We start from the raw sequence: 25,377 nt of genomic DNA, 5'->3' as shown, positions 1-25,377 counted from the left end.
ATAAATAAATAAATAAATAAATAAATAAATAAATAAATAAATAAATAAATAAATAAATGAGGTAAACAGACGGCAAAGCTTCCTTTCACCTGTGGGATTTTTATTTTATTTTTTTATTTTTTTAAAGATTTTGTTTATTTATTTGAGACAGAATGAGAGAGAGCACGAGAGGGGAGAGGGTCAGAGGGAGAAGCAGACTCCCCGCTGAGCAGGGAGCCTGATGTGGGACTCGATCCCGGGACTCCAGGATCATGACCTGAGCCGAAGGCAGTCGCTTAACCAACTGAGCCACCCAGGCGCCCTCACCTGTGGGGTTTTGATATAAGAAGTAGAAATGTGCCTTCTGTTTGTTCTTTTCAGCCCCACATTGAAGCATCTTCCCTTAGATGGTTCAAAGGCTTCCCTGTCCTGTGTTCATCTAACTGGCAAGTTCTGCTCTGGTTTGACAGGACTTTTTATTTATCAGTGTGTACTTTATTCCGAGATGTTTGACTTAAATATTTGATAAGATGATGAAAAACATTTTAAAGTTATACCTGCTTCCGAGAACTCATGGTTATCTTTCTGAAGCTATTCTGGTCAAAGCATATTTGATGGAAAGGAATATAAATCCACCCAAACTACTTGAGAAAAGGGAACATTTATTGGCAAGATACAAGATGTGTTGAACCTTGGCACTGCCAGGCCTGGTGGGAACTATAAGGCCAATGGCCTGAGCTCAAGACTGAGTTGCACATGTGCATTCTCCCTTCCTGGCCCACTGTGTACTGGTAGCCCCTCGTATCTGCTCACTCAGGATAGATGCTCTTCATAAACTGAGCTGGCATATGGCTCCAAATCCAGTGTTTAAGCATCAGCACCTACCCTGCAACGCTCAGCTCAAAATCTTGAATGGAAAATTCTACTTCATCTGAGAACAGCCAATGAAATACCAGCGTGGGTCAGTTGTAACATGACTGGTCCGATCAGCTGAGGGGATGGGGTGGGCAGAATCACTCACATTGCTTATCAGGCAAACATGGGCAGGGCAGGTGCTCTACAAGGGGTGTGGGTGGGTCAGGCAGGGCATGTGAGTGAGGGGAGCAGATCCACGGGCACTAGAGAACCAGAAGAGCTTATATCCCATCTAAAGAGAACACTCAGAGTCGGCCAGTTGTGGCCATGCTGGAATGATAGCTCAGTGTGACCAGAGAAGCTACATATCTACATTTTATGCAAAAAATGTCCTGATTTTTAAAAAGTGGCCATTGTAGCAGCCACTGTCAAGCCCTTCCCATATCCCTTGAGTACTTAACATTTCCATGCAGGCTGGCCTGATTTCCAACTGCCAACTTTGCCTAAGGTCTCTCTTTGGCCACTAGAGCCCATTCTACCCACACTAGGGTCATGGTGGAAATACTGGTGAATTAAGGCTTCCTGAGGGCAGCTTTCAACCAGTGACTGGGGGCAGTTGGACATTTCCTCAGCTCCCTTGTCGCTCAGTTGAGACTACTCTGAGGTATGGTCTATACTGGCTTCCAGAGTTCTCCAGAAGAGTTGAAGTCCAGTTGCCCAGTGGCTATGTGCTTGGTCTTGTACTTTGTATTGGCTGCTCCTCTTCCCCAGATCACTTCCCCTCCCCAACTAGTGTTTCTTGAAGGTACCTCCAATAAATTACTTGGACATGAATTGTTGACTTAGGGTCTCTGGAGACCATTCATTCAAACTTTTTTTTAAAGTGTATTACTTAATCTGTTATATTTTCAGTGTAGACTCAATTCAAGAGCTGCTAGGTTATAAACCTCCAATTAAAATTAACTACCTACACAAAATTAACCACCATACACTTTTTACCATCATGGCCAGAGAGCCTTAGAAAAGAAAGTTCTAAACTCAGGTGCTCACAGGTTGGCAAATAAACCCTGAGGAAGACCTAGAGTGTATGGCTCCCTGTCTATGGCCCCCTTTGGGTTAAGAGCCCCTGTGGCTTATGAGGCTTCCTCATTGTGTACGTGAAGTCACTGCACAGATGTGCAGTGTGTGTTACCACTTACCACGTAGAGCTTTTCAAGTGAGGAGGTTGAAAAGACACATACTTTTGAAATGCCGAAAGAGAGCGGCCTGGGAGGTAGGCACCCCCTCTCCCTTCTCAGCCCTGTTCCAGGTGGGCAGAGTGCACCAGCCTTGAGGACTGAGCCATGCTCAAGAGAAGCACTCATTCAAGGGAGGAATAGGGATCTCTTCAGGGATATGGAAGAAGGGGAAGCAGGAAGCTAATTCTTGAATGGTCCAAGGGGTAAAATGAGGGCATTGGGTGGAAGGTGAGAGAGGCAGTTTCCCACCCAAGAAAAGCAGGAATTTCTTGCCAGTTGAGCTGCCCACCTGTTGCCCAAGGTGGCATGCATTGCCGTTGGTGAAATCCACATTTTGGCCACGTGGGCACCAGCAAAGCTAATGCAGCATGGATATAGCGAGAGTCTCTGTGAGGCACCAGTTTTCCAAGGATGGAAGGGGTAGACCGCCAGTGGAATTAGCCCCATTGTCAGGCCAGTCTTATGAGTGGCAGAAATGCTCCTTGCTGAAAAAAAAGAAAAAATTATTTTATGATCCTTGGTTACTTTGGGGAAAATTGAGGTACTGAACATTGTTCCCAGTTCTATTTAAAAACACAGTTACTAGGGGCACCTGGTTGGCTCAGTCTGTGAAGAGTCCAACTCTTGATTTTGGCTCAGGTCATGATCTCGGGGTCATGAGATTGAGCCCCACATTGGGCTCTGCACTCAGAGGGGAGTCTGCTTGAGATTCTCTCTGTCCCTCTCCCCCTGCCCTACCCCACCCCCCACGCTTGTGCTCTCTCTCTCTCTCTCAAAAAATAAATAAATCTTTAAAAAAATGAAATAAAGAATAAAAACACAGTTATTAGTAAGAGGACTGGGAGTACAGCTTTTTGCTTTTGATTTATTCCCACAATTTGGTTTCTTTTTTCAATGAAATAAATTCATAATCTTAAAACTGTTTTAGAAAAAGTTTGACTAACAACTGAGGGAAAAGCAGTGCTGGACAGTGATACAAAATGCTTAAAGAAAAACATTTTTAAAAATTCACATAATTTGAAAAAAAAAATTCATGTAATTTGAATTGTTAACCCAGAGCCTGGAATAGAGCTTTTTCTGTCCAGCTTGTAAAATCCCTGGTAATACAAAGATAATTATGGAAATATTCAGAGACCTACCCTGGATCCAGACACAGAGCCACCCCACTAGCTTTTACCTCTTAGTAACGGTGAAAAGCATTTAAAGACAGACCTGCTTTCGTCAGAGTGACATAAGGAACTGGGCAAAACAGGTGATGTGCATTTCTCGGAATTGGCCTTGACCTGACAGATTCCCAGGGGTGAGTCACTTTCTCCTTCTTCAGTCAGTTTGGCTGTAAAATAATTATGATAACGAGATCTTGTTTACTAAGAGCTGAAGTCCACTTTGCCTCGTCTCATTTGGCTGCTAGGAGGGAGAAGAAAGGTAGTGATTAGAAGGCTTTTGTGGCCAACTGTCAACGGCAGCTCGGCGTTGAGAACCCATGCCTTGAAGAGGCGAAGGCTCTTGTAAATTGGACTTGTGAGTTGCGGGTGCCAGTGTAAGTCCCTCTGCTTCTCCTGTGGGTCTGCGCTTGTGACCTGAGGCAAATAAGCAGGAAGGGTAGTTGGACTAAATAAACGGAGGGGGGATGAGGAGGGCAGGGGAGGAAGGAGGCTACACCCTGGACACTCCTGTCTTGCCAAGATCTGGCCTGTGGCCAAGGAGAGCAAAAGCGGCCAGAGTGCCAGTGGCTCAACCCAGCCCCACTGGTCAGTGACCTGGAAGCTAGGCACTTGGTGTCCCTCTCCCTGTGCCCAGCCTGCAGCCAGGATCTGGGCGGTGGTGCCTCCGTGCCCATCCTCAGTGGCTTGCAGTAGAATGCACTGGACAGCCAGCCCGGAGCCCTGCCAGACCACTCAGTGAGTCCTCTACGCTGAAAATTCAGGATGGACCTTCACCTCAGCAGTGGCTCTTGGGGCCACATGAAAAGCCACAGCTAGGTTTACTCTCAAGTGGCAGAGGCTGGTGTTTCTGAGAGAGAGGAATATTCACTTCCTGCCTTTGTCCTTTAGCTGACTGGAGCAACCCGCTTCGTTTACATTCCTTCAGTGGTGTTATTGAAAAGGCTTGGCAGCTTCAAAATGTTTGCAGTGTCCCATTAGGGCTTTTTTTTTTCCTCCCACTTTTTTTTTTTTTTTTTTTGCTAGCTTTTAGCTAGCATCTAGAAAGATCCACTGGATGGACGTGATGGGCTCATTTTTCAAGAATCCACTTTACCCTTCAGGGAATCCAGGAAAGGAGCAAGCTCCCAACATATAAATCTGGAGGAATTTTACAACCTCTCAAACTACTGCATCTTTTTTTGTTTCTCTGTCTAGCCTGTTACTGGGGGGGTTTTAGGACTGAACGGCTGGTGTAACCCCTTGGGGTAAGGAGGGGTGGGGAACCATGAATGGAAAGAAGTTGTCCTTTTAAGTTAGATTAAAATTTCTGTCCATATTGAGCTAAGGTGTTAGAGGTTATGGTTTGGGAAGGGAACTACTGCTACAACAGGAAGGACCTTAGGCCAGAACTTCTCTTGGGCCCCAAGAGCTGAATTTTTTAAAATGAAGATAATCAATGATGTGCTGTCCACTTGGATTTCCTTCAGTGGGAAGGACCCGCTGTTGTGCTTGCCCACCTGCTCTTATCACCTGCTGTCATCTCCCTCCTGGAGCAGCCTTTTGAAGGAGGAGGGAGGTGACCTGCATTTGTTGGAGAAATGTGACAGGTCTGCCCCGTGCACACGGAATCGAAACTGGCTGTTTCACTGAGGACCGCTGGAGTTTGAAGCACATGCAGGCGATTCTCAGGCAGCTAATTAAACTGGTAAACCTCTGGAATCCAAACCGCTCCACTGCCATAGGCAAAATTCCCTGCCTGTCATGGCTCATCAGAAGGGGTTTGTCTGTGGAAATCCTCTGAACGGAACAGAGGGACTTAGGTCTGGCTGAGGAATGAAGTCTTGGCTCTTACCAGAAAGCTCTTTAACTGCTGTACGATGTCAAATCCCTCACTGAGAAAACGTCTGAAAGGAAAAGAATTTTAGGCTTGGTTTCAAGAAATGTTCTTTTTTTTTTTTTAACGTGTGTAGTTCTGCATCGAAACAGTTAATCATTTGCTCCCCAAGGTTATGGTGTGGCTCCCATTCCCCTCTTGGTTCTGAACACAGCACTGTGTTTTCATTCTGGAGTTGCTCCAATCTGTCGATTTTGCTAATAAGTGGTGAACTTCAAAGGCCTTGGAGCTGGGGCTCCATTCAGCTGCTGAGTCCGAGAACCTGAAGCTTTGGAGTCAGCAGAATTGCAAAGGAAAGCTCACCAGTCTTCTCAGGAGGTTTTGGAGCATTGGCCTTCATCCCAGCAGGATTGCAAGTGGAAAGAAACACAGCGAAGGCATCTCCAAACCTTTAAAGTGACCGAGCCATGGAGAAAGGACTAAAATAGGTGAAGGTTCCAGAAAGAGGGATGGGTGTGCACTGCATTACTGTCTTCCTAGACGGGATTCCACAGATCAATGGAGCCCACTATGAATGTGAACACTGAGGCTGATCTTGGGGCCAAAATGAGCCCCTTTCCAAAGACCATTACTCGCTAATGCGAATGTAGTTCTCTGCTAAGTAATTATGCCTTTCCACTTGTTGAAAAGTCTCTTTGGAGCTGCTGGCTCTCTGTCCCCCAGCTAATAATGAAACAGCTCTAGCAAACTGGCACCAGCGACTGTGGCTTCCATGTCTCCCCACCCCACCCCCGCAGTTGAACCCCTTTTAATATTCCTTAATGTGGTGTGACATGTTTTCACTTTATTGTCCTTATACCGACCGTGTTGGTCATGGTGAGGACGAGCTTTATCTTGGGCAGGTTATGGTGAGCGGGAGAGCAGTTTTATATTCGCTCCTGGTCCAGCCTCCCTGGGTAAGGAAGGTTTGGGGATGCGCCCCCAGGTCTTCGATGCATGCGGGCTGGGATGAGACCAGCTGCTTGGGTGTGTATGTATTTTACTTAGAAGTGGACACTGCAGGCTTTGTAGCCAGGAGGGAGGCTTATCGGGTTTCGATGCTCAAGTGAGGGAAATTCCAAGCTGAAATGGCCACAGTTATGATTCAGAATCATATCATGCCTTTAAATTTTTCTCTACATTCCAAAGTGCCCCACCCCCCTCCCCTTGGGTTATCATGGAGCTGTTTCTGGGCTGTTTCTTATACAAACTAATCTCTGTAAACAGGGACACAGGATTTCACCCCCATCTTTGATTTCTAGGGAGAAAATAAAGGGATTTATTCCCAGTGCCCTTGTGTTGACCCTTGCCTGGGGGAGAGGGCTAGCAGAGCTGATGATGACCTCATCCCATTCCAGCAGGATTTCCTGGGACATGCAGGGCCTCATTCTTCTGCTGTCCGTCTGTGTTCAGCCACATTAAGTCCATAAGCTTCAGAGCAGATTACCGTGACATCTAATATCGGTCCCTTTAGGACTCGAGCGTGAGGTCAAGCAAACACACAAAGCAATCATTATCCTTTCCGCAGTGCCAGAGACCTTCTGCGTCAGCTGGAGGAGCGGGAGGTGGGGCAGTGAGGTGGGGCACAGACTAGGAACTGTGCTGTCTGGGGCAGGAAATCAGCCTGAAAGAGGATGGAAGGGCTTTGGTGGGAAATAAATGGCACTGTGTTGTTGACGGAAAAAGATCTTGGCAGGACCGTTGTTGTGAGTGTTCTGTGGCTTAGAAAGGAATTTCCTACAGGCTGGACTAACCATTAAAAATGTCTCTACCTTCAGGAGTCCCGGGCGTGCAGTAGAGTGTCGCAGGGGGAGATGTCAGCTTGGACCATGGGCGCCCGCGGTCTGGACAAGCGAGGAAGTTTCTTTAAGGTAAAAGGAAGCCTTGATTGGGATTGCTAATTTTGCCGGGCTGCGTGGGGAGCTGTGGAGGGAAGGCTGCTCTGAGCCCGCTATGGCAGGGGGGGCAGCTCGCCTGAACCCAGCTGCTAGCTGTTACCGGGTTTACTGGTGTTTTGGTGACTTAGGGCTTCCAAGACAGGCCCAGGACCCAGGAGCTGCGAGATGCCACCCTGTGTAAAACAGTTGAGGCAATCTTTGTCAACTGCTCAGCTAGCTGGATGGGTTTTATGGTAGAAGCTGGAATTTGCCTTCCAGAGAATCGATGCTGTAGGCAAGTGTGTTTCACACTTTGCTTGATTGTATGAGTCACTTAAGTTCTCATTAAAAAACAGCCACAAAGAACAGATTCCCAGGTCTCACCCTAGGCTGATTGAATGTTATTTGTTGCTGTATTTTATCACATACCTAGAGGCCCATTGTGATCAGGCAAGAGAGAACCAAAGCAGCATGATTGCAACTGTACCACATTCCTATTTGGATATTGATGTGAATGGGTTAAAATTACCTTGCTAGCTTAATGAGTGAGACAAGATTCTAAATGGGTGTTTGATACGGTCTGTGTCTGTATGTTGTAAATTAAGACTTGGCAGTCATTTCAAATTTGCAATTGGGAATTCATTTCTTCTTTATGGCTTTTACTTTGTATCCTTTCACTCACCCTCAAAGTAACACCTACTGTAGAACATTTGGAAAACCCAGAATCATGTAAATGAGTAGAAAAATGGAGGTCAAATGTGCATTTCAAATCTGTCATAGGCAGGTGTTCAAGCACCAGATCTTTTTCCTCAAAGGAGGAATGATATAGGGGCCTCTTAATTACCAAGGAAAACTGACAATGTTTACTAATTATCCCATCCTGATGGGTTGTAAGTATGTATTAACTTGCATTTATATGCTTCCCACTTGCAAAACACTAAACCGGATTTATTGTATCAATTTTGGACTCCAAAGAAATCCACCAGAAGAGCCTGTTGATACAGCAAAGCTAAATTCAATCAGCTGACGGCAGTGAGGACAGACATCACCTGGACACAGTTGCATTGGTGTGCAGGTGGGACTGCAGGAGGCATCTTTGATAGGGTTTACAGGTCTGGGCACGCACCCTTGGAGCTGCATTTTTCAAGGCAGAGGATTGATCCGGTTTCAGCAGAGTATGTGACATCATAGTTCAGGATTGGTGGATTCAGCAAGACAATGGTCTTGAATAGAATCTTGGCGAGTTAACTACTGTTTGATAAGCAAGCTTTTCCCAGGTGAGCAAACTGTTTGCCAGGACAAATTGTTTTGTAGGAATTTCCTGCAGCAAACAGTAAAGTGATTTATTGGTTTAAAGTCTTAACATCCTGGGCAAGAATATCCTGGAAGAAATAGTTCTGTTGACACAGATGGTCTCCATTCTCTGTCCTCATAGTTCAGTGATGTGGACTTAGCAGTCTCCGTTCTTTATCCATTTACCCAAGTTTGAATCAAACCTGTACAGAATCCACCCACATGAGCCAGACGAGGGGCTCATCCCGTCCCCTGTAGACCAGGCACTAAACCCACCAGGCTCCTGACTTATCTCCAGTTCCTCAATCCTGCCTTATGCAGAGATACTTATTTCATCCTGGTCGAAGGGACGAGCCCACCCCACTCCTTAACCAAGGCACTGCCTACATCATCTTAAGTACTGGCTAGTCTGCAACTACCACCTTACGCTCAGGATGCACGTGGTGGGGGGGGCGGCGGGGGTTGAATCTGACATAGCAGTTGGATTTTATAGCCATAGCAAAAGGAGAAAATCAAGTATGGTCAAAATTGCCTTTGGAAAATTCCTGAGAGAGGGTCCCCAGTGGACTCACTCAATACTACCTATTAAGTCCATGGTAGTCAGTGTGTCCTGCAGTCCTGGGGAAAATCTTTCTTTAAATTTTTTTTTTCAGTTGGACAACAGGTAAAGCAGTGAACTTGAATTCCTGGGCTGTGTCCTATGAAAGAATCAGTCAGGCAAGAGGTGAGAGGCCTGCCTGACCCCGTCGAGGACAAGTCCTGCTTCATCTTCCCTGAGTCAGATGCCCTTGAGGAAATTGTTGGCAAAGTGGCTTATACTATTTAACTTGGTATTGTCTTTCTTCTTAATTTTCTTTTTTCCGGAGCTTAAATTGTTTAATTTGTTTAAGTTACATACTCCAAGTAAATGATATAGTTACTTTGTGCTTCTTTCCTTTCTCTTCTTTATAGACATTGTTATTTTTCACTATGGCTAGTCCATAATTAATGATAGAATACTATTATTTTTTTTAAATTCTTTTTTTTTTTTTTAAGATTTTATTTATTTATTTGAGAGAGAATGAGATAGAGCACGAGAGGGGGGAGGGTCAGAGGGAGAAGCAGACTCCCCGCCGAGCAGGGAGCCTGATGTGGGACTCGATCCCAGGACTCCAGGATCATGACCTGAGCCGAAGGCAGTCGCTTAACCAACTGAGCCACCCAGGCGCCCCGATGGAATACTATTATTATTAGTTATTATAATAGTAAATAAATATTATTGATGATTTCATGATTTAGGCATGGAGTTATCTGTAAGGATGAAGTCAGCTGCCCTTTGGACATTTAATGCTGACTCTTTGGAGGTTCGTCTTAAAAATGCTAGGATGGAGTTCAGTTTGCTGGGATGATTTGTTGCTCAGCACCTTCTGGGACCCATTGGTTCTTCTTTTACTTTTCATGCTTTATATCAATTCACATTTATCAAGCACCTGTGATCAGCCAGGCTCTGTACTAGTCACTAGGGAGAGAAAAACCAGAAGTGATCCCTGACTTCATGGAGCTTTCAGTCTGGTAGCTAATAAATGTATTGATCAAATAATCACAATGCTAAACACATAATAATATCAAAAGAGAAAACAGGGGCACCTGGGTGGCTCAGATGGTTAAGCGTCTGCCTTTGACTCGGGGTCATGATCCCAGGGTCCTGGGATTGAGCCCCATGTCTAGCTCCTAGCTCAGTGGGGAGCCTGCTTCTCCCTCTGCCTCTGCCTCTCCCCCTGCTCATGCTCTCTCTCTCTCTCTGTGTGTCTTGAACGAATAAATAAAATCTTTTATAAAAAAAAAAGAGAGAGAGAAAATAGTGCTTCATGTGAGACATACAAGGGGCTCTGAGAACGTATAACTCTGAGAATATTCCAGAGAAATCTTCCCTGAGGAAGTGTCCTTTGATTTGAGAGTTGAGGTTGACTCCCTATTATCTAGGAAGGTGGGGTAAGGCACCCTTGTGTCTTGCAACTTATCTGAGTCATTTCCGTGAGCCAGGACAGATAGGAAACCACAAATCAAAGCTTGCCACCAGTGGTTAGTTACTCTGGTTTAAAAACACAAGTTGGGTAGGGGAAGATAATGATGAAAAAGAGGTCTGGTGATTGTTTTTCAATTATCTACACTTCACACACAATCACATGAGCCCTAATAACCAAGAAATGGATAATATGCATGTGGAATTCATCTGTGAGCCAAGAATGTCACCAAGTATTCTCATGCTTCCTGAAATTGTCCTATCCGGTTATAGGGCATTGTTGGTGTATGTGAAGAACAGCATGGCAGGAATATAAGAGAGTCATTCCAAAATTTAGCTCTACCCCACCTCACTACATAATATGGAGTCAACCTCAGCTTGCAAATCAAAGGCCACTTTCTCAGGAAAGATTTCCCTGGAACGCCACATTGGGTTACATATTCTCAGAGCCCCATTTACTTCTCACATGAAGCACTTGTTTGACAATGTCCCATGGTTATTGTTCATGCGGAATCATATCCCAGAAGCCTGGCCCCAAAAGTCCTATACTGGACAAACACATTTTCCACAGTCCTTCCTAGCACCATCGTGAATTTTCCTCACCCACTGGTGAGAAATGCATCTTCCTGCTCTATAAGGTGTCTATGAAAACCTATAGGGGGAGGCAGGTGATGCCCTGAACAAAGCAGCCAAAGGTATCCACACCTCACTATAGAAGTTGACGCCCATTGCTGTCAGATTTCCAGGGTGCGTTGCATGAAAGAGGAAGTCATCATCTAGGTTGGCAAAGCTCTAGGGGGTCCTGCACTAGCAGAGAAGCTCACAATCAGGTTTGATCCCTCCTTTTCCGAATTCCACAGCTTCCCCCGAGCCACCCCCACCCCCACCCCATCTGGGTGCCCAGTGCTGGCACATTCCTCTCAAGTCACCAAAATCCTCACCCTCCTCTCTCCCCTACCTCCACCTCCCCACTTCCCTTCTCCTTCTTTCATATTGAGGATCTACAGAGGATGCTCATAATCTATCTGCAGGACCACCCAATGTATTCGGTGTATTTGTTTGTTTCCAAACCATTCCATTCATCCACTCCAAGCTGGGCCCAGGACCAGGTCTGCCCTCTTCCCCTTGATATTCTAGATCTTCCAGCTATGCTTCCCCCCTCTACCTCCACTGGCCCTGCCACTGTGCCATCCTGGGTCTGCTCCTGTGGTACAGACCTGCCAATGCCCAGACTCCAGTCTTTGTCCGTACTTCCTCCTCCCACCTCTCCCCGCTGGGCTCCCAACTGCCCTTCCAGGCTGACATAGACACTTTACCCACAGACGAAGGAACTCACATGGTCTGAGCTGGCATCTACCTTTATTTTTGTCTGAAGATAAAATTGTGGTAGAAGGCCTAGCGGTGGCCCCAGCGTAGGACCAGGAAGTAAACTTCCATCCAAAACTTGACCTCTGCCATGAGCAATTTGCTCTGTCCTTTTGTTGCTGTGTCCCTGACCCCGAGGGGGAGCCTCTATAGCAGAGAATGATTCCAGAAGCGGGCCAGTGTGTACTGCCCACTTGACAGTCTGATTTCTTCCAGGAATGCCTGGGCGAGCCTGTCCTGTGCCACCTTCAAGTTAGTAGAGTTCTCTGTTCCTCAGGTTCCCAGCCTTTCTTTGCCTCTGGGACAGGGGAGCTGTTGGTCTTAACTGACCAGGACGAAATGTGTTTTGATGACAGGGACCCTGCCCTCCTGTGCCTCCCAACTGCCCATTCTGTAGGGAGATGCCCTGAGCCGGGCTCACAAACCCGCTGGCCGGTTGCGAGGGCCCAGCTCAGCAGCAGAGTCTAAGTTTGAGAAATCCTCTTTTGGTCATTTGGAATGGTTTGGATAACAGGTGCATCATGTGTGTCTTTCAGACGGTCCAGAGAAGCCATAGAAGGGAGTTCTCTGGCACCATAAAGAATAGAGTGTGACGAGTTTTGAGGAGACCTGATTGCTAAAATCTGACTTTACAACCAGATAAACCAGGGGTGATGATTCTCTTCACCCCGACTCCCTTCCCTTCACTATTAGTCCCTCCTCAGCATTGGAGAAGTTATCTCTTTTCAGAAATTCTGTCTGCAGGCAGATTTTCAATCATCCAGAAAGGGCACAACCTCACACCTTGGGTGTCAGTGATTTCCTCGCATTCACATTTCCAGACTACTCTCAGTGTCATTTCTTTGCCCAGGACAGCAATTCACTGTTGTGCGACAAGGGACAGAGATAGCAGGGGCTTGGAGAATAATGGATGGAACCCAAATCACATTTTAGTCAGTAATTTCAGGAAACAAATCCTTTCATGGATTGGTGGACACTTAAAAGCCAAAGGTACAAGTGCCACGCCCTTGATCTCCTAGCCTGCACCCCGGGCCGTGAATAGACATCACCTCACAGGCCAGGCATCCAGGGAGGGCGGGTGCCGCAGTCCGCAATCAGGAAAGGACTAGGCGCTGTGGTGAAAACAAAACAGAGATTAGAGATTTGGTCAGAGCAGATGACGTATTGATAATTATTCATAATAATATTGCAGAGCAGAGCTGACGTCAGTATTTGGTGTATCTTTTGTTTTCCACAAATAAAATTCTTCCTGGACACTTACACTTCGTAGAAATACAAAGCCAGCTACAGGGGTTGTTCTAAATGTTCTACTAGCTACATTAAAAAAAAAAGTGAAATTGATTTTAATAATATATTTTCTTTAACTTAGTGTATCTAAAATATTATCATGTAAGTATCTAATCAATATAAGAGTATTAATCAGATATTTTACTTTTTTTTTTTTGGTACCATGCCTTTAAAACCCAGTATGTATTTTACACTGAGCACATTTTGATTCAGACTAGCCACAGTTCAAGTGCTCAGTCACCACATGTGGCTGGTGGCTGCCTTAGTGGACAGTGAAGAGTTACATTTTATCTTGTCTGAAGTGCTTCCTGTTACAGATGGGTAAACTGAGGCCCGGGGAGGTTGAAGTGCGGCAGGTTAGTCTATAGGAGGGATGGGAACTGGACCTGGCCTGACTTTCTCCTGAGGCACCCTGCCCTCTGGAGCCCCACCCCTTGAGGGGTCCACTGTAATCCTTTTCCTCCTACTCCAGTGAGATTTCCCAGGAAACTCCTTCTGGAGAGGTCACAGGGACAGGGACCTCTCTCTCTGGAAGAGCGGTTGGCTTTTTCTGGATTCACATGAGCGTCTCTCACCATCTGCTCCAGATCCCTCCAGGACACACATCAGTCCCTCAGGGCGTGACTTTCTAGGAATGTTATGAATTTACTTATTGGACAGCGTTTCCCATTTGTGTTTTCAAAAAGCAATGGATTTCAGGTTTTATGGGGTAGTCTTTCCAGCACATTTTGGCCATTCATTTCTGATACTAAATATTGCCTTTGGGATTGCAATACACTCTCACTTGCTTTAAGGAATTTTGCTTTTTTGTAAAGTCAGGAGTAAAATAGATTTCGCTGGTTCTCCTCAACCATGTATTTCTCCAGGCTTACTTGTAACTCTGAGTGTTCATTATTAGGGAGTTGCCAAAGAAGGAGATATAGATTTAAAGGACTGTTATGTCAATGTATAATTTTCAAAAAGTTAAAACAGGACTCTCATACAATATAGAATGAACATCTATCAACACTTTATTCACCCCATGCATGAAACCAGGAAACAAGCATCAAGCTGGTTCAAAGAACATTTTCACAAGTGATGTATCTGTAGTTGACTTAAGAAGTCCTTCTGTAGTAAGTTTACTGAGGTAAAATCAAAACAGGACTGGTTAAAGTCCTACAAGCAATAAAACTCTAACCGTTGGTATAATCTTTTTTTTTATCCCCCGAACCGAAATTCCCAGGTTGACATGTAACCACCCAGCGCCCAAGCCCTTCATTAGTAACACATAGCAAAGTCAAATACAGGTACATGCCCCTAGATCACTAAATAATCTTTAAGTGATTTTGTCAAATAATGCTCAAGCATAATGCTCAAAAACAGAAGGGCTCTTCCACCTGGAAATTTTAAAACTTTCTAATAAACTCTTGGGTATAAGGGGAAATACAAAATGAAATTACAGAATTTATTAAAAAAATAGCAGAACACCACCTGTCAGAATCAATGGCATAAACTTAAAGCAGCAGTCAGAGGAAAATTCATAGCATTAAACATTTGATCAAAAAAAATACGCCTTACCCACTTTTTTTTTTGCCTTATTTTCAAGTTTTAAATAGTGTTTCTTATTCACACTGAAATGGCTTATGCCCTGTGTCTTCCACAACCCTCCCCTTCCCCTGTCCCTGGCTTTCTCCAACCAGGAATTGTGCCTCAAAGAGTGAATTTCTTCAGTGAGGTTGTAGAACTATGGGAAAGTTTGTTCTGAGTTGATTGATTTAAATACCTTAGAGGAGAATCTTCCTGTTTGCTGAGGAATCGTGGATGTATTAATAGCACTGATTTCTGGGCTCTTTTTCATAATGTAAAAGTCTCACGATGCTATTTTGGATATTGCTCTGACACCTAAAGTCAGATCCCAGAGGCTGACAAAATCCTTGCACATGAGCCTATCACCAGTAAGTTCACCGGACTGAGGTGAAATGTATGGAGTCGAATTTCCCAGGATAATAGTCTTTCAGATGTCTTTACATGGAAAGCAGAAAAACCACTTTCACAACAACATTGGAAGCTGTATTGTCTGTTGCTATGTAACTATTTGTCTCAAACCTTGGTGACTTAAAACAACAAATATCTATACCTCACTGTTTCTTCAGGTCAGAAATCTAGGTTTAACTGAGTCCCTCTGGTGGTAGGTCGCTAGGAGATTGCAGTCAAGTTGTCGGCTGGGCTGCATTCTCATCAGACTATTTGAATGGTGGGGAGCCTACTTCAAACCCACTTGGCAGGTCTCCATCCCTCTCCACAGGGCTGGCCTCAGGATGAGGCCACTGGCTTCTCCCAAGTCCAGTGATACAGGAGAAAACAAGAGCGATGAAAGCTAGAGTCTGTTTATCACCTAATCTTGAGAGTGATATACCATCACTTCCTCCATGTTCTGTTCATTGGAAGCCAGTCAGGTAGTCCAGCCATCCCTCAAAGGTGTGAATACCAGGATGCGGGGTTCACCGGCTATCTTAGAGATGAAAACATTGGGAAACAGTCACAAAGTCAAAAACCTGTAGGACCAGAAAGAATGACAGGAGTGGCATGAATGGGCAGGCCTGCCTGGCTTTGGGCAGGTAATTTTGGTGGGAACACAACTGGCTGGAGCCGGGAGGGGGTGCTGCTGACTCAGTTCCAACCAGATGCTGACACACGAGTGAATGTGCGTCCTCTGATATTTTTCAAGAGAGGCCAGAAATCCAGATTTTTATGTAAGAGAACCCCAATTTAAAAAGTATACTGAGGATGGAAGAAAATGCTTCGGAGGCAGGCTTTGGCCTGGGGGCTGTCAGTTTGAACTCCTACTTAGTTAGCTGAGAGAAGGATCAGCCAGGTGGAAAGTTCAGTCTCCTAACACTGCTGACCCCCCCGGGAGGCTCTGGGGGTGTGCAAGGGAGACAGATGCCACAGCTGCTGTTTCTCTTGGGGGCTTCACATGCAGCAGTGACAGAGCCTATGAGTTCTAGCTGAGCTCTGAGAGACATGATCATCCATGGATGGACTAAGGGATACATAGGGAAAGGAGCAGCAAGTTTCTCCAGGCCTTAAGACAGTGCCTAGGGTCAGCCCAGCCCATGGTCACCAAGTATGTAGGGACCTTAAGTTGTAGAGACTCCTCCTCCCACTTTTGGGAGCAGCTTCTCACATTTAACTGATAGGGTACTGAGAGCCCACTGTCCCAGATGTTAGAGGTATCAAGAGAGGAACTAATGTGGGATACAGAGTCTTCTTTCTCCTTTGTCTTATCTTCTAAAAAGGAGAATGGCTTGCCAAAAATATCCCTCCCTCCTTCCTGTAATTCCAAATGGAAAATCATTTTGAGTTCATAAGTAGCACTTAACTGGCAGAATATCAGATGATTCATTAGTCATTCACAACCTGGTATAAACTGGGACTTTATGAACCACTAGCTGCAATCAGCCTAGAGAAGAAAGTTGAGTTCATATGTACTGAGAAGGGGACAGAATAATGCAAATTGGGATTTCCGAGGGGAAGGGCAGACCTCAGGGACCCACTGTGGATAGGTCATTCAGCATGGGCACCAGTCGCCCAGAGTGCAGAGGGTGCAGGAAGTAGTAGGTGAAGATATAGATGATCATGTCTTCAGGACAGTCTCCAAACATCGTTGCCCTGAACCTGGAAGCTGAGTGGTTCCACATGGGCCCTTTATTTATGACATATCTTTTACCACCAAAAGAAAACTCTTTCTCTATTCACAACACTCTGACACCAAATGTGTGGGCTTTTTCCACACCAACCCATTCTCCAATTCTCTGTGGACACCAGCTGGGTATTCAAGTCTGACACTAACTACCCTGGGTTAGCACAAACCTCACAGGTTAAGGGCTCATTCCCACAAGACTGCCCCTACTTCAGACACCAGTCACAAGCGGTGGGTTTCCAGATGATCCAAATTTCTGTCCAACTTGGCTACAGATCAGTGGTCCCACAAGCCCTCTTCAGGTTCAGTAATTCACTAGATTGTCTCACAGAACTCAGGGAAACACTTTATTTACAGTTACCAATGTATTATAGAATACAGATGAACAACTAGATGAGATACATAGGGCAAGATCTGGAAGGGTCCTGAGCACAGGAGCTTATAACCCTGTGGAGTTTGGGGTGCACCACTCTCAGCTTCACTGATCAGAAGCTCTCTAAACCCCTGCATTTAGAGTTTTTATGGAGACTCATTATGTAGGCATGGTTGATTAAATCATTGGCCATTAGTGATTAGCTCAATCCCCAGCCCCACTTTCTTTCCCAGGGGTGGGGTAGGGGTGGGGCTGAAAATTCCAATGCTCTTATCATAGAGTTGGGTCACCTGGCCCCCACCCTGGAGCTATCCAGGGGCTACCTGCCACCAGTCATCTCATTAACAAGAACTCTGGCAGGATTCAAAGGGGCTTGCAAGTGAATAACAAAAGATACTCCTAACACTTCTATCACTTAGGAAATTCCAAGGGTTTTCAGGCTGTGTCAGGAGGCCCAAGGAGAATGAAAACCAGCACAAAGACAAACGCTATAGGCACAAACCATTCCTCTTAAGGTGGTACTGCTAAAGGGCGGATAGGAGTTTTTGGTGACAAATCCAGCAGTCTGAAAGGCAGAGTTTAACCCCCTTAACAATGTCCTGGGAGATACAGATGTTGACATCTTTTTAGGCCAGTGTCAGAGTAAAGGAAAGTGAAGAAGAAAGGGTTTTATGTTAAAAACATGAAGTCCTGATCTTGGGAGGATGCAGTCTACCTTCATGTCAGCTGTTTCTCTTCCTTGTCAATTTGATTCCGAGGTTTGCATCGTCTGTGCAGGACCAGATGTCAGGTGGGACCTTGTTTGGCTAGAGATGCATATCCAAGGTTTAAGTCCCTGATGTTTGGCTGCTGTCTGAGTGGTGAGGAGGACCTGGTTTAGTTCCTTCCAAGGAGATTCAAGGGCAGTCTCTGTTTTTACCGATTCCAAATCAGAAGGGTGGGAGAAAGTTGGAAATATTAGTGTTGAGAGTTGTGACCAGATTTTCAAGGAAATTAGAAGAATTCAGGGTAGGTCCATACCAGAGCCTCCAAGAAAATTAACAAAATTAGAATTGAATATAGATAATGATGTAAACATAATTTCTTTTCTCTCCAATTACCCTCATTTTTTTGATAGTAAAACCAACTTGTTGTATTCAGTTTTGCCTGATTATTTCTATAAATGTAGCAAGATCAGTGATTGAGAAAGTTTTTTTTAAAGACTGCTTTGTTGGAACCTTGTAATCAAGTTAGCAGGTGGACTTTTATGTGACAAGCCAGTCAAAGCCTTGGTAATATATACAGCCAATATTTCCAACTGTGTCCTGTTCCAAGGAGAACAGATTCTTATTGAACTTATGGAAATAACTAATTATTTTGTCATGAAAAGAATACTCAAGAGTTTTTTTAATTCTGGAGGCATCAGGTAGGGAGAAAGAGTAAATGTTTCATCTTTGGTCACAAAGGTATATCTTAACAAATTGTTAATAGTCTAAGAGAAAAGAGAAAGGGATCTCCTAAAATCTGGAAAAGCAGAACAACAGAAAACCAGCGATGTTTTAAACAAGGAGTCACAAAAAATTAGAATCATCTCCCTCAGTTTATTTTTTATTCCGCTTGAAGTCAGTATTTCCACTAGTTCTGGAAATTCTTACCCAGTTTAATTGTATGACCTGAAAGTTATCAGAAACATATATTCTAGAGTACTTGTCAGATTCCTTTCCATGAACCTCTCTGAAGATGAAATACAGTTGCAGGAAGTTTTGTAAAAGCCTTTGACTACAGCAATAATTGTAAATGACAACAGATTCCAATATGCCCATTATTACAGATCTGATGAGAATTCATTATAATGGAATTGACAAGGATATTTGATTATTTCTGTGCCATTCCACATCTTGAAATAATAACTAAAATAACAAGTGATAACATACAAGGACTTACCAGATTTTTGGAATGCTTCTATTAATAACATTTACCCATGCAATGTGATCTAAGAAGGTTTATCATCACTTACTTGACATCCTTCCCATGTAATTTAACGCATCAAATAAACTAATTAGTTTAACATCTCTTTTTGTAAGGAGAGAGAACAAATCCTTTTCAATATTCCAGTGACCCTCTGGAAAATTTCAAAGTTAGTTCAAGGTCAAAAAGACTTTATTTTGAATTTGGTTTTTGGAGAAATTTGTCAAAAATATCAAAAGGTTTGCATACTTGGCCAAATAGGATCATAGGTCACTGTGAAACAATACTTACTTATCTATTTAACCTAAGTGACAAAGACTTCACAGGCAAATATGGAAAGTTAAATAGTCATAAAAAGCCTTAGCTTTTTTTAGGGGCGCCTGGGTGGTTCAGTCAGTTGAGTGTCAGACTCTTGGTTTCAGCTCAGGTCATGATCTCAAGGTCTGGAGATGGAGCCCCAGTCAGGCTCCCACTCAGCAGAGAGTCTGTTTTCCCTCTCCCCCTGCCCCGTCTCCCTGCACCCCCGCTTGCACGCTCTCTCTCTCTCTGAAATAAATAAATAAATCTTAAAAAAAAAATTTTTTTAAAAAAAAGCTTTGGGTGCCTGCGTGGCTCAGTTGGTTAAGCGTCTGCCTTCGGCTCCAGTCATGATCTCGAAGTCCTGGGATCGAGTTCCACGTCGGTTCCCTGCTCAGCGGGGTGCCTGCTTCTCCCTCTGCTCCTCTCCCTCTGACACCTTCGCCACTCATGCTCTCTCTGTCTCTCTAATAAATAAATAAAATCTTTAAAAGAAAAAAAACTTAGCTTTTTTAATATTGAAAAGACTCATTTTTTCCCTAAGTAATCAAAGACCTGATAAAGACAAAACAGAATCTTTGTTTTTCTAACAGATTATTTTAAAGGTAAAGAAAACTTTTGTTTACAATTCCTTATTAGCAGGGCAGGGTTACTTGGGTTAAGCATCTGCCTTCAGCTCAGGTCATGATCTCAGGGTCCTGGGATTGACCCCCGAATCAGTCTCCCTGCTCAGGGGGGAGCCTGCTTCTCCCTCTCCCTCTGTCCCTCCCCCTGCTCATGCTCTCTGTCTCTGTCTCTCTCTCTCTCAAATAAATAATTAAAATCTTTTTTTTTTTTTAAAAAGCAGGTCAACAATCTAAGAAAACTGTCCTTTTAACACAGAGAAAAACCAAATTCTAATTTGTATACTTTTGATATTAAAACTCATTCTTAGCTATGTTTTAATCTTAGCCAACTTGACCACACATTAAAATTCCTTTTCAGAGATTCCTTTATCACAAAACTTCTATAACTTTTTTCCTATATTCAGATGTTATCCTAAGTTTTCCCTCTATAAATAAGAAGCCTCACTTTAGGACAAAATTCCTTTTTTTTTTTTTCCCTCAACAAAAATGTATTTCCATTCCTCATACCTCTTTCTTCTTTTTTTAAAAGACAAATTTATTTTAGAGAGTGTGTAAGCAGGGGAGGGGGAGGGAAAGGGAGAGGGAGAGGGAAAGAATCTCAGGCAGACTCCCAACTGAGCACAGAGCCTGTTGTGGGGCTCAATCTCACCACCCTGAGATCATGATCTGAACTGAAATCAAGAGTCAGATGCTTAACCAACTGAGCCACCTAGTTATCCTTTATTTTTTTTTTTTCTTTAATCTTGCTCCCTCTGGCAACCATCAGTTTGTCCTCTGTATTTATGGATCTGTTTCTGCTTTTTGTTTTGTTTTTTAGATTCCACACATAAGTGGAATTCCACACATACAGCATTTGTCTTTTCTGGCTGACTTATTTCCTTAGCATAATACCCGCTAGGTCCATCCATGTTGCTGCAAATGGTGAGATCTCATTCTTTTTTATGACTAAGTAATATTCCTGTGTGTGTGTGTGTGTGTGTACCACATTTTCTTTATTCATCTATGGATGCATACTTGGATTACTTCCATATCTTGGCTATTGTAAATAATCCTGCAGTAAACATAGGGGTACATACATCTTTTTAAATTAGTGTTTCCAGTTTTGGGGGGTAAATACCCAATAGTGGAACTACGGGATCATATGGTATTTCTATTTTTCATATTTTGAGGAACCTCCATACTGTTTTCCACAGTGGTTGTACCAATTTGCATTCCCACCAGCAGTGCACAGGGGTTCTCTTTCTTCCGCATCCTCACCAACACTTGTTATTTCTAGTCTTTTTTTTTTTTTTTAAGATTTTATTTATTTATTTATTTGAGAGAAAGAGAGAGAGACAGAGAAACAGCATGAGAGGGGAGAGGGTCAGAGGGAGAAGCAGGCTCCCCGCCGAGCCGGGAGCCCGATGTGGGACTTGATCCCAGGACTCCGGGATCATGACCTGAGCCGAAGGCAGTTGCTTAACCAACTGAGCCACCCAGGTGCCCTATTTCTAGTCTTTTTGATTCTAGCTATTCTGACATGTGTGAGGTGGTATCTCACTATAGTTTTGATTTGCATTTCCCTGATGATGAGTGATGCTGAGCATCTTTTCATGTGTATATTGGCCATCTGTAGGTCTTTTTGGAGAACCGTCCTCTGCCCATTTTCAATTGAATTGTCTATTTTTTCCTCATACCTTTTTTTACTGAAAGCACACATCCTACTTCTCTTGCATATGGAGATGTTACCCTTCTTTTTAGTAGCTTTAACCACATATATTAATTAGAATTCTTAACCCTTAGTAGCCTTAACTAAGAAGTAAACGATTGTGAAGTGTCTTTTACATTAGCATTCTATGAATAGGTAATAAATACTTTTTATGATTTTTAGAAATATGTGTTTTTCATAGTATAATTTTTTTAAAAAGCATGAAACATATTTACTAACAGACCCAAATTTATCTTTAGTTTCTCTATATTAAGGAAGTCAAAAGTAAATAAACCTCTGTTCAGTAATTAATGTTTCATTATTTTATCTTATTTGGAAATTATCTAGATATTCAGTGAATTTAACTTAACTCATCACTTAATGTAGCAAAACTAAGATTTCAGGTTACCAAAATGATTTGGGGAAACTTTTTTTAAGATTTTATCTGTTTATTTGTCAGAGAGAGAGAGCTCAAGCCGGGGTAGTGGCAGGCAGAGGGAGAGGCAGACTCTTCGCTGAGCAAGGAGCCCGATGCAGGACTTGATCCCAGGACCCTGAGATCATGACCTAAGCCAAAGGCAGACGCTTAACCCACTGAGCCACCCAGGAGTCCCTTGGGGAAACTATTTTAAAGTTTACCTAAAAACTTTATCTTATTTACATCTATTCAGTTTACTTGTTTTTAACAATTATGTTTAGATTACCCACAAAAACTTTTATAAAACATTAGACAAAGTCATTATTTCAAGTTATTGTTTGCTGACAACTTTTATAACAGGGATAACAAGAACTTATTTGGCTAGGAAACCTAGGTAGGATAAAAGCTGTTTGTCTAATTTACCAAAAATCATCCTAGATCACATGAACCTGAAAAACATTTGTATTAGTTTCTGTTCTATTTCTGAGATTTAGAAATGCTTTATTTATAAGTGCTTATTTTAAAGTCAATTAAGTAGAGCCATTTACAAAATAATTTTAACAATGCCATTCAGAGGTAGAAAATGTCACACATCTACAATAGATACACAAAAACATACAAACAGAGACCTTCCAGTGGTTGTTTTAAAAATTTTAGACAGGAAACAGGTATGATAATAAAAACTCACTATTTTTTAAAAGAACAGTTGGATCCAAACTGTTTTCTGGCCAGTGGAATAAGCTAAGGTTACCTGATCGGAAGGCTAAAATTTTTTTTGCTAATATTTGTGGAGAAGACACAGGATTTTTCATTCATCTAAATTTTGAATGACCTTTTCCCCCTTTTGTTTCACTTCTGATAAGAATTACTTCACAGAGGTTTGTGCTTTTAATATTTTTATCTCAAAGTCAGGGGGAAAATGCAGGTTCCTCCAAGAAGGAGCTTGGTTTCCTAAGGCTAATAATTTACAAGCTTTTTGAAATAGGTAGGGGAGGTTTTGGAATTGGTAAAAGGAATGGGTAAACTGTGAATGGCCTCCAAAGGTGCATTTCTAATTTTGTAAAGATTTGTATGAGAAAGACAGTTGCTTTTTAATTCCTCAGAGAACTGGCTTGTAGCTTAGATGTTAAGGACTGCCATACCCATCCATCTGTGTTAGAATGCAGTATTGTTTTGGTTTTGGTTTTGGTTTTGGTTTTAGTTTTAGTTTTCCCTTGGCTATTAAGGGGAAAATGTAGCACTTTATCTCTGAGTCCATTGGCTCTGGGAGGGGCTCACAGAGGGCCCTCCTGCAAAGGTAGATTTGGAGGTGTCTATAACGTCATTACCTTGGTGGACTTTTGTTAATGATCCTGTAAAAGCAATTCAGACAGAGGGTAACTAGAATGAGTAAATAAAGGAGGATATAAGGAAGCATTAAGAATTAGGTCAGTCTTAAGAGTTTTTTGTGTTAGGTACCTCTGGGGTCTTTTTAATTTATCAGCTTTTTGCAACGAAACTTCCGATGAAGCTAGCTTTGAAATTTTGAAGCGTTTGCTTTAAGTGCGCTCCTTAAATGATCTTGTTAACTGGAATGTTTCCCATGATGGCCACTGTAATTCTAGGTTGTAATTCCCCTGAGGGCTGGAAGCAGTTTGGTAGGACCCTAGCCACAAATTCTGTCCAGTCAAATCTAGCCTCAAATGGGGTGCAACTCACATTTCTGTCCAGCCTTATTTTGGGGTTCCCAACCTGACCGTTACCTAGCCAAGTTCAGTAAGACACAAAACAAGCTTAGTACGATTTTGCCATTTTTGTAGATATTTATAGCTTCCGGGGCTATAGTTCTTAGATATAAAATAAGCAGGTGTGCTGGAAGGTGGTACATTTCACTCTTTGGGTTTTAAAGGATTGCACTTAAACAAATTTTATTCACCTGAGGCCTTCTGCTGGACCCAGTTCAGCTCAATTTGGACCCAGTTCGAGTCCTGCTGGTAACCACCACCAATTCTCAGAGTGGCAAGGGCTAAGGTTTTCCACTCCAAGACCTGGGAATGGTGGTCTGAAAAGGTAGGGGATGGGCTGGGGCAGAACCTTCTGCCCGGTCAAACTGACCCTCCCTGTAGAGGAAAGCCAATCAGGTCAAGAGGCTCTCAGAAGCGGGAGGAGCTTCCCCAAGGTCTTCAGAAGCCGTGAGACAGACTGGGGACTCAAAGGTCACAGGGTACCACGCCTGTATTTATCATTGTCCCTGAATGCCACAGGGAGGTTCTCTGGGGATCCCATTGCTGCCACCAATCAACATGTTAAGCAACAGAAATTCAGCTGAGTAATCTAAAAGATCAAATTGGCGGTATTGAATGATGCATGAATCAGGTGGCATCCCATCAAGCAGATAGAAAGGAGCCCTGTAGAGCTGCCGCAAAGGAAAGGTTTTTAAAGGTAGAGGGAACAAAAAGGAAGTTATTAGCAAAGAATCCATTGTTTTAGGCAATGTAGCCCTCCAGAGGGGAACACAAGGGGACTGTCGGTAAATTTCCTAGTGCTGACCAGGAAAAATTCCCTGTTGTCTGGCTGAAGGTTACCTTCCATCAGGGGCAGGGAGGGTGTGGGAAGGTGCTGAAACTAAGTTAAGTATCAAGTCTTGGTTTGCTGATGTGGGGCCCTTAACATAAATGACTCCATTTTGGACCTGTGGTTTTCTTTTTAATAGCATGCATATTAGGAAGCAGTTGATCCTTGAAATGTGGTCCCTGGACAGGCAGCATTAGCATGCCCAGAGTTTGTTAGCAAGGCAATCTGGACTACTGGTTCTCAAGGTGTGGTGTAAGCTTCGAGCATCAACTTTGGCTGGAAACTTCTTAGAAATGCAGATTGTTGGGGGCGCCTGGGTGGCTCAGTTGGTTAAGCAACTGCCTTCGGCTCAGGTCATGATCCTGGAGTCCTGGGATCGAGTCCCACATCGGGCTCCCTGCTCAGTGGGGAGTCTGCTTCTCCCTCTGACTCTCTCCCTTCTCATGTTCTCTCTCACTCTCTCTCTCTCAAATAAATAAATAAAATCTAAAAAAAAAAAAAGAAATGCAGATTGTTGGATTCCACCCCAGACCTAGTGAATCAGACGCTTGGGGGTGGCATCCAGCCGTCTGTGTTTTAACAAGCCCGCCAGGGGATTCAAGGTTGAGAACTGCTATACTCTATATTTGAATAAGTAGCCAGGACGGTACAAAAAGCATGGAAATGTCTGCCTTGCAGAGCTGATTTCATGTTCCTGTTTGGAGAAGGGAGTTTATCGCCTTCCCCACTAGGCTGTAGGCCTCGGTCAGCTCAGATGCAGTGTTTTCATGATGTCAGTCATTCTCCCTTTGTAGGTGGGTGTGACTACCACTGCAGATGGGTGTTCAGGTGTAGGTTTTCTTTTCTGTCTTCTTCCCCATGATATTTCCACATTTCATTT

The 25,377-nt window shown here is 43.5% G+C and overlaps 1 protein-coding gene across 9 annotated transcripts in view; it reads left to right on the top strand.

Moving 5' to 3' along the window:
* Positions 1-25,377, top strand: part of RIN2 (Ras and Rab interactor 2) — a 237,165-nt gene that overhangs the window by 119,649 nt on the left and 92,139 nt on the right. For 3 of the 9 annotated variants that reach the window (XM_035005760.1, XM_035005759.1, XM_035005767.1), the window contains one exon: positions 6,869-6,961. In XM_035005760.1, coding sequence (XP_034861651.1) covers positions 6,905-6,961 — 57 coding nt within the window. In that variant the 5' untranslated portion in view covers positions 6,869-6,904. Of the gene's footprint in view, positions 1-6,559; positions 6,579-6,868; positions 6,962-7,942; positions 8,245-8,913; positions 9,091-25,377 lie in introns of those variants that run through there. The other 6 variants (XM_035005765.1, XM_035005763.1, XM_035005762.1 and 3 more) reach the window with 6 other exon arrangements.

Source organism: Mirounga leonina, unplaced genomic scaffold (assembly GCF_011800145.1).
Source record: "Mirounga leonina isolate KUSES-001 unplaced genomic scaffold, KU_Mleo_1.0 Mir_150, whole genome shotgun sequence".
NCBI lineage: Eukaryota > Metazoa > Chordata > Mammalia > Carnivora > Phocidae > Mirounga > Mirounga leonina.
Note: the sequence above shows the minus strand (reverse complement) of the source record. Positions and strands in the feature narration are given on the sequence as shown.